Below are 9,420 nucleotides of genomic sequence, written 5' to 3' on the forward strand. Positions count from 1 at the left end.
GAGAATTTGAAAAATAGTGACAACCTAATAAATGATATTATTAAGAATAAAAAGAAGGAGTTAAATCAACAGAAAGGTCTGTTGTAACAGTAACTACCTTTACCATAGACGAAAGACAAATAAACGCTAAAATATTTGATTTTTTAAACAAAATTTTTTTTGTCAAATCTGCCATGATGCATTTGATGCCTGAGGTCAAAAATACTAATAGAACGCCAATTTCGCAAAAATTATTGACTCTAAACTAACATGAACCAAGGGTGTCTTAGTGAACTAGATTAAATAGAAGTGTGCCCAATTCGGCGTGTGAAAGTCTGATGACTTTGACTAAGTCTTCTTCATTCATAATTCCAGTACACCCAGCTGTAAATACCAACGAATGAAAACTCAATGCCTTAAATTGTGAACCAAAATTCTTATATACTTGCTTCTTTCTTTTTACTATTTTTCAGTAATCTGTATATATCTTAATGTCATTGTTAAAATCATGTTTTCAGACACTACTGAAGAGAAAGTGAAAGATTTATTAACAATGTTATTATTAGCTAAAGATACAGATACAGGAGAGGGACTTTCTACCTCACAAATTAGAGATCATGTTATGACTTTCTTAATAGCTGGACATGAGGTGAGTACTTTTTATATGCCCAAATGAAATTGGGGGTGTATATTTCCGTCTGTTCGTCTAGGCGTCCGTCTGTCCGTCCGTCCATTCATCCGCCCACAATTGCTCGTAAATAACCTAGAAGTCACAATTCTTGGCTGATTTTTGCAAAACATGGTATTATTGTTTGTAATTACCCAAGGATGAACTTCGTTGAAAATCAGAAAAAACGAAAAATAATTAGTATGAGTTATTGCTCTTGCTCTTAAACACATTGAATTTAAGCTTGTAAACACTCTAGAAGGTCCAATTATTGATGGATTTTGACAAAACTTGGTGTCAATGTTTGTTATCACCTAAGGAACCCTATAGAAAAATGCCTAAATATTTTGCCTTAACTCTATGAAATTCAATTTTGAACCTTACTTGACATGTGCACTATGATAAATATCTTTCCATGGATTCAAACAAGATATGTATGAATTTATATTTGAAGACTGTCAGTACTGGAATGTCATGGTTTTTATTACAAATGGCCAGAAATCCTGAGATGCAGAAGAGATTACATGATGAGGTTCAGTCTATTTTGCCGTCTGATGATGAACCACTTACAGCTGAGCATATAGATCAAATGACCTACTTGAATTTATGCTTAAAAGAGACACTTCGGTAAGTTGAGCATGAGTCACGTATGTTACATTTGTTTTCATTATATTTATTAATAAAATGTATTTCTACAATTTTAATCCTCCATAAACCCACTTAATAATTCTGATTTTCTTGGTCAAAAAAGATTAAAGGGACAGATGCACCATTTCATTTGACCAATCTTACTTTAGTCTCAGAAATGGGAAAGTCAATCAGTAATAGTGTAACAGTAAAATTTAATTTAAGATACTCTGTGATATATAGAAAAGACATATCAAGACTAAAATCAACCCCGCAAAATGGTGCATCTGTCCCTTTAAACATTGACTTTCGATCAAAATCATGGTTCATCTAACATATGATCGATCACACCAATGAAATGAAACCTTGAGTTTCTATATTGCCAAGAAACTGTTTTTTTTATAATTGACTAATTAAAGGGCAGTAACTCATGACATTTCTCACCATCTGAGCAAACAACCACTGTCTAGAGCTTTGTTCAGCTGATAGAAATGATCTTAAAAGCTGTGAGGTAATCTCTAGTGTTTTTGCTATTGTATATACAGTTCTGTTTGGTTCCCTTATAGGCACACTGTATAGCGGAATATGTGTTCTTCAGAGAAGAAGTAAAAAGAAGTGAAGTAAAAGTTGATGTTATTCCTTTCAGGTTATATCCACCAGCACCCATGACATTTCGTCAAGCTATGAGAGATGATACATTATGTGGTTATTTCATCCCTAAAGGAACTGTTTTGAATATACAAGTTGGAGCTTTACAAAGGTTTGTAAATTGTGTTTCCTTTTTGTTTTCTGGAATATTTCAATTCCATTGTAATCTAATAAGTTTTCTACCAAAGACTTGATCTAATGGCTTTATTTTTACCAATCAAAGGATGTGAAGCAAAACATATTGTTACCAATGAGTGAGTGTAGTGTGTATTGTTCAAAAAAAGATAGTTATTAGTCCGTTTATCTGATAATTATAGATGTTAAATCTATATATAATATCTACTATTAAATGTGCTAATTGATATATTTTGACATTTTAACAGTTTGATATTTTTTTTGTTAAAAATAGTTTTGTAATTAGTTTAATCAGAAGTCTGTGGTCCCTGCAATTCCACTATTAAAGCCAAGTGTTTCATGACGTCACTAATTGCAAAATATGCTAAATCGTTTAAGGACTTTTCGATTAGTGGTGTCATAAAACGCTTAGTTTTAGTGGAATTGGCACCACAGATGTCCGATAGAATATTGGAATGGTATTAGTGACCCCGATACACATACATTTTTTAAAGAACCTCTTTACAATCTCTTTAACTAATAACAGTTATGAATTTTTGAATTTTGACATATAATTATATACAATGCTGTAACCTATTTTCGTGCATATAAGGATTCAACACCGAATTTCATTTCGTCAATGTTAAAAAACAAAATTTCTTTTTATGTCTTAGATGTTTCCTCAGATATTCTACCAAATAATTAAAATTGGTTTGTTTTGATTTTCTTTATGAATCCTTCACTTTGACCCATATTTCATGAGTAACCAACTCGACAACGGCGGCAAATGCGTCACCTATTTTCGTGTACAATGTTTGATCTATAAATAAGTTGAGAAAAACGCGTTGTATGGATACCGGGTGGTATAATTAACTTCTCTTAGTATTTATCTTTAATATCAATTTATTATAATTAGTGACAATTCATTCAAAGAACCACGATTTAAAAAAAAATAGTGACTAACAAAATATGATACGTAGCGTGATTTATTGCTAAACGTCATAGAAACAACATTTAAGGAATGAATGTGGATCTCGTTATCGTTCGCCGGGTCATTTGTCTTGTCACATGATAAATCAGCGTTTATTTCCCCATAACGATAACAAGATCCACATTCATTCCTTATATTTACATTGGTTTATCTTTTCTGATAAAATACGCTAAAATGTTCTATTTTTTAATTGTAAAAAAAAATGCCCGAAACCGTTGTTGCTTAATTCACCGATATCTGTCAATCAATTTCACCGCCCCGCCCCTAACAATATAGTTCTATAAATCAACAGTCTTATTTGGATGATAGAATTATCAAATATTTATTATTCCATTGAAATATTAACAACAATTGTAAATTTAAATAAATTGTACATCACTTTCCAAGTATAGGTTAAAAGAAAACTTGGGTCAATCCTTGTGTTCGTTTTCGATGTATTCATACGCCTAATTGTCACGTGACAAACTACAGTTATTGGAAAATAAACGTCGGTTTGGCTAACTGGTTTATTGAAGGGAGTGATAGTAGAAATGTAAATATAAGAATATGATCCACTTTGTGTTCCATAGAATTTTTCTGCTGACAGGGAATCCGCTAGTTGATCACGTGACTTCATTCGTTGGACTACATTCTAACAGACGACCTTTGAATTCCGATTACAGCTTGGGATTATTAGGAATTTCGGCCGATAAAAAATTGTGACGTTTGGTAATAACTGAAATCCGCCATTTTGTATTTGTCAAAGTATACATGAATACATTTTACATTGCTTGAAACTACTGGATTCAATCTACTAACTGATATTGTACAGATATCCCATGTTTATCAAACAAGCAAACGCAGAGGTCACGCGAGGTCGCACATGTAAATTATTAATCCTTTTCGGAAATGCACGAAAAATAGGTTAGCACGAAATTAGGTTACTTGACTGTACCTAAATCTTTATCAAATTAAAACTGTCAACAGTAATATTGTCATCATAATTTTAAGAAATATTTTCGAAAAATTAATATCTTTTTTCCCAATAGTTTTCAAGTATAAAGTTTTCAAATTGAGTTGAGATTCTTGCAGAAGTTTAAGTTTGAAAAAAAATTATTCTTCATTATTTCTTTTATCTTATCAGAAATCCAAAATATTGGACAGATCCAGAAGACTTCATTCCAGAAAGATTCCAAGATGAAAGTAAAATCTACCCTTATTCCTATTTACCATTTATAGCTGGAACCAGAATGTGTATTGGTTATAAATTTGCTCTATTGGAAATGAAAGTTGTATTAGCAATGTTGATGAAAGAATTTCATTTTGAGCTTCTGCCAGATATAACCTATACCAAGAAACAAGCCATTACAATGAAACCCAATCCATCTTTAAAATTAAAGGCTACCTTGATCAACAGTTAAAGTGACAGTGTGTGCAAGGGTATTTTTTAAATGTATTTTTTAAAATAGCTGTTATAACCAAGTGACTTTCATAAAACAATAATTAAATGAATTCAATGAATAAACTTTGTCATCTATTCATTGAATGTGAGAGGGGTGGGGGGGGGGGGGGGAACCTGATATCTGTTTTTCATGTCCAAGAATACATCTTTACTGAATAGAAGGACTTAAATAATAACTGTCTGAAAATTTAATGATAGACTTTAGATCAGTGCTTTTCAAAAGGAGGGAATTGGAAGACATGGGGATGAATTATTGTCAGAGGGGTGTGGGGAGGAATCGTCGGACCTGGCAGTAAATGAAAGGCAAGGTGATCTACGACTGAAATTGCTGTCATTCACCCGGACATATAGAAAATCGTGAACAACATTCGGCCCAAGGGTCACATTGAACTATCTTGATATGTGGAGAATGATTTTATTGAAAACAAGGCCTCGACTTTACAAAGTCATATTTCAACATTACACAATTACAAAATAAACCTTCCTAAAATCAAAAAATCACTGTACTTATTACAAAGTTGAGATATTGATAGTTTACTTTTCAAACTTTATTTCACATCAGGCACCATTCAAACTTTCCTTTACGAAAATGAATTCTTAACTTTGCATTATTGACATTATCAACTATGTCTTCTTGACTTTGCATTCGTGAAAGATGTAAGTTCGACCACTGTATTCTTGAGAGTTGTAAAGTCAGCTTCTGCATTCTTGAACGTTTACCATATAAGGTAATGTGATCTACTTCATTTACATAATCCGGAAATTCACGGAAATCACGCGTGGCAAATAGACACTCTCTCGAATAAATATATCCTTCAGATAAAAATATTTTTTGTCATCGTGATTTGATAGAATCTTTCAGTATTCAGATCTTTCTCCAATTGGGTGAAAAAAAAAGGTAAGCTAAAAAAATTTGACAGACTACTGTACTAGGCATTAAATGAAGTGCCCGTCGCCTGAATCAGATTGCAGAGGTCAGAGTGTGACATAGCCTCTATCATCTAGTTACTCTTGGTCTACGTACAGCCAGATCACTTTGCTGACATTTCATTTTCATGAACTGTTGAGCCACATCTTACAAAAAAATGGCGAAATCGCTAACTTGTTGTCTTTAACAACTCGTACTGAAACCCCACGAATTCACATCAAAACATCTTATACATCGCTGAATCGAGAATTGAATAGCCTTTTCAGAGATATTTAAAAAAAAAAATTATTTGAAAGACGTTTTGAAAAACGGTAGCTTGAAATTGAATTTTAGACCGTCGGCAATATTCCCGATGATGGCACCACTTTTCACAAACGAGAGTTGACAGTATAAAATTTTGTCAAAAATGGTTCTAATGGATGTAGCAAATGAATTTCCGTTTAATTAAAACAAATAATTAATTTTCTGAAAAAATAGGCGTAGAGTTTTCGGAAAATATCCAGGCAAAAAATTTGTTTTGTCTCCAATTTGTCTTAAATTAATTTCATTATTCAGACATATTCGTGGATATAAGGATTCAACGCCGAATTTAGTCAAAATTACAAAAAAAAAGATATTTTTTTTTATGTCTTAAGATATTCTATAAAATAATTAAAATTGGTTTGTTTCGATTTTCTTCATGGATTCCCCACTTTGACCCATATTTCGTGAGTAACCAACGGCTAGAAAAGGCCTCACCTATTTTCTTGCAAAATGTTTCATCTATGTTTGAATAAGTCGAGAAAAACACGTTGTATGGATACCAAATGGTAAAATTATCATTTCTTAGTATTTATCTTTAATATCAATTCATTATAACAAATGACAATTCTTTCAAAGAGCAATGATCTGAAGAAAAAATGTTTGTCAAAATAAGATAAGTTAAACATAAGAGTAATATATTGCTAAAATTGATTGAAACAAATTATTAAGAATATGGCCTACATTGTGGTCCATACAATTTTTCGGCTATACATGGAATCCGCTAGTGATTCACGTGATTTTGTTCACTGGAATATATTATAACAGACGACAGTACAGCTTGGGATTTATCATAAGGAAATTTGGCCGATAAAAAATGGTCACATTTGGTATTACCAATAACTGAAATCCACCATTTTGTATATGTTAGAAATAGATAATAAATTTGACATTGCTTTGAAACGATAGGAAAAATTCTACAGGTTGACGTTGTAGAGATAACCCATGTTTATCAAAACATGCAAATGCAGAGGTTACGTTAGGTCGCACATGTAAATTATTTATCATTTTCGGTGATGCACGAAATTAGGTGAAGGATTTCAGTAACACTCAACAAATCTGAATTTTTACTTTTACTAAATTTTTTTTGTACTTCAATTTCATTATTGTGTATTATGTAGTTTTCTTACTTGCTTTGTCACTACAATTCTATGCCTTGGATTTTTTGTATCTTAAAGATGGTTTTCTATAACATTTATTGTTTCTACAGCAATACTGATATAATAACCCAATGCTTATGTGTATATGCGGTAGTTCAGGTTCTGGTAAAACTCATCTTACTTTTAACATGTTGACAAAACCAAACTTTTTAGATTTCGATTCTCTATAAATATACACAACAACACCAGAGCAATCATATTATCAAATCCTTAATGCTTTAGAATATTTACCAAAGCCAGATGTTCAAGACATATTTCAATATTATGAAGACAACGAAGAAGAAGTGGAAATAAAAAACATAGAGAACTTCATTACAGCAAAGAATCCATCTTTCAATCCAACCGACATAAAAGTGTTTCTTACAAAAAATGTTTTAGATTTGTCTAAAATTGATAGTGAGCGAAAGAACTTAATATGTTTGACGACTGTGTAGCACAAAGAAGTCAATCTGTTCAACAAGAATTCTTCACGAAAGGAAGACATCACAACTGTCACTGCATATACCAATCCCAAATGAATGCGGCTAATATAGTTGGGACAAGTAGTGGAAGCATTAATCCACCAGCTGTTGCCACTATTACTCCTACTGTTAGAATTGTGCTTAATGTTTTGAAAACAGAATCAATTCTACTCCATGTTTTTCTACATTTGTTGAAGTGTTTTAGTTTTTCTTTTAGTTCATTTTGTTTTTCTATCATGTAGTTTTGTCTGCTTTCTAGTTCCATTTTTAGGCAGTTAAATTAACTGCACTTTTGTTAATATGAAAGATGGGGTATTCTCCATAATATCCCAATAAGTTCTATCTCTTTTTATTTTTAAATCTTTATTGATTATTAAAATATCAGAATCAGAATAAAAAAACTTCTACAGCTACTAACGATATTTGTCCCTTTGAATCATTAATCTTATTTAGATGAAGTGAACATTTTGGTTTTTCAATATTGATATTTATCTTACATCTATAAGCATATATACCACCAACGCTTTCAATTATTGATGGAAATAATATTATTACTTCTTTATTTTGTTCACTTTTGTGAATATCAATTGAGGTATATAATTTAAAAGATTTATTTGCATTAGAAGAATCTTACCTAAAAAATTCATCAACAAAATATAGTTTTACGTATTCAAAGTCTGATGTTCGTAAAAACTCATAACTCTTTGCTGAATCTCTTTGTTGGAGTAATGCGTGTTCAATAATATTCAATGATGCTGGAGTTTCCGTCTCCAATATCATATCAAATTCACCCAATGAAAAAATATCTTCTTTATATGGTATGAATAACATTCTAAACCTATCTATATATTTTCCACTCGTTTTAATTTCATATAAGTGATTAAGCTTGCTGTTTTCGTCGTTAATTTAAAATTCTTCTGTACCATTGATAAACTGGAGTACTTTACGAGCGTTAAATTGATAATGCGATGATTGTGAGTTTGTCTGAAAAATATTGAATCAACTTTTACCTGAAAAGGAAAATTAATTTCAATTAGAGTTTTTCCTAGGAAACTAAATTTTGGCGGATGATCATATCCATCATCATTAAAAATGTCTTGGGGGAAAATAAAATCTATAAGAGAATCTGAAATAGAATCTGTAACAAAATATACTCTTATATTTGCTGTAAATCCATATTTTTTATATTCATACTCATTTGATTTATTAGTAGTAATAGAAACATCTTTATCAATCATATTTCTAAATGGAAGATTAAAATGATATGATTTATTTTCTTCCTTGAGATTCTTTTCTAATGCGGCTATATTTTTTTCCTGTTTTAAAACTTCATTATTAATAGTGGTTATCTGTTGTTGAGTAACACTATCATAGATATTTTGTATTTGTTGTTGAATATAGGTTTTGATTTCGCTATCATCAATATTTTGTATTTGTTGTTGAATACAGGTTTTAATTTCGCTATCATCAATGTTCTGTTTGTTGTTTAATATTTGTTAGTTCTTTTTGTAATTCACTGTTAAGTTTAGTTTCCAGATCATTTAATTCCTGTTGAAACGTATCTTCATCAACCTGGAATGTTATTTATTAATTGTTGAATGCCTAATTTTTGTTTTGTAATCTTATCATCTAATTTAGATATTAATGAAATTCAATGAAGTTTTGTTCACTACGTTGACCAATTGTTTTTGAATAAAACTTATTAAACCTGCTACCTCTTGCTGTAGTTTAGTATCATTAATAAAAATTTTATTATTTAGTTGACGTTTGAAGAATCTCTTCACATTACTTACTTTATCTTCTAAATGGTTTTATTTACTTCAATTGAATGCATCATTATCATTTTCTGGAGACTTTAAATTAGTTATTTTGAAATTGTTCATATCTAATTCACCTTGAAAAGTGTCTCCAATTTGATCCACAAAGTAAGGTTTTGCTATATTTATCCATGCTGTAGTGTTAGTTTTTTTAGTATTTAAAGATAAAGAACCTAAACCAAACTTGTTCGCCATTTTTATTAAGTTAAATTTATTATAATTCCTTCAAACTGTTGTTTTCCCAAGCTTACTAATTTATTCCTCAAAAGATAGTTATAAGCCCGTTT

General features: G+C 30.8%; 1 protein-coding gene across 1 annotated transcript; it reads left to right on the forward strand.

Annotated features, from left to right (window-relative positions):
- Positions 1-487: 487 nt before the first annotated feature.
- Positions 488-4,524, forward strand: LOTGIDRAFT_209508 (hypothetical protein; the record flags this gene model as incomplete). The annotated part of the gene is made up of 4 exons (XM_009057370.1): positions 488-628; positions 1,101-1,273; positions 1,920-2,033; positions 4,150-4,524. The coding sequence occupies 4 exons, from the start codon at positions 488-490 to the stop codon at positions 4,424-4,426; spliced, it is 705 nt and encodes a 234-aa protein (XP_009055618.1). The 3' UTR covers positions 4,427-4,524.
- Between the last annotated feature and the right edge of the window lie 4,896 nt (positions 4,525-9,420).

Source organism: Lottia gigantea, assembly GCF_000327385.1.
Source record: "Lottia gigantea unplaced genomic scaffold LOTGIsca_3, whole genome shotgun sequence".
NCBI classification, from domain to species: Eukaryota; Metazoa; Mollusca; class Gastropoda; family Lottiidae; genus Lottia; species Lottia gigantea.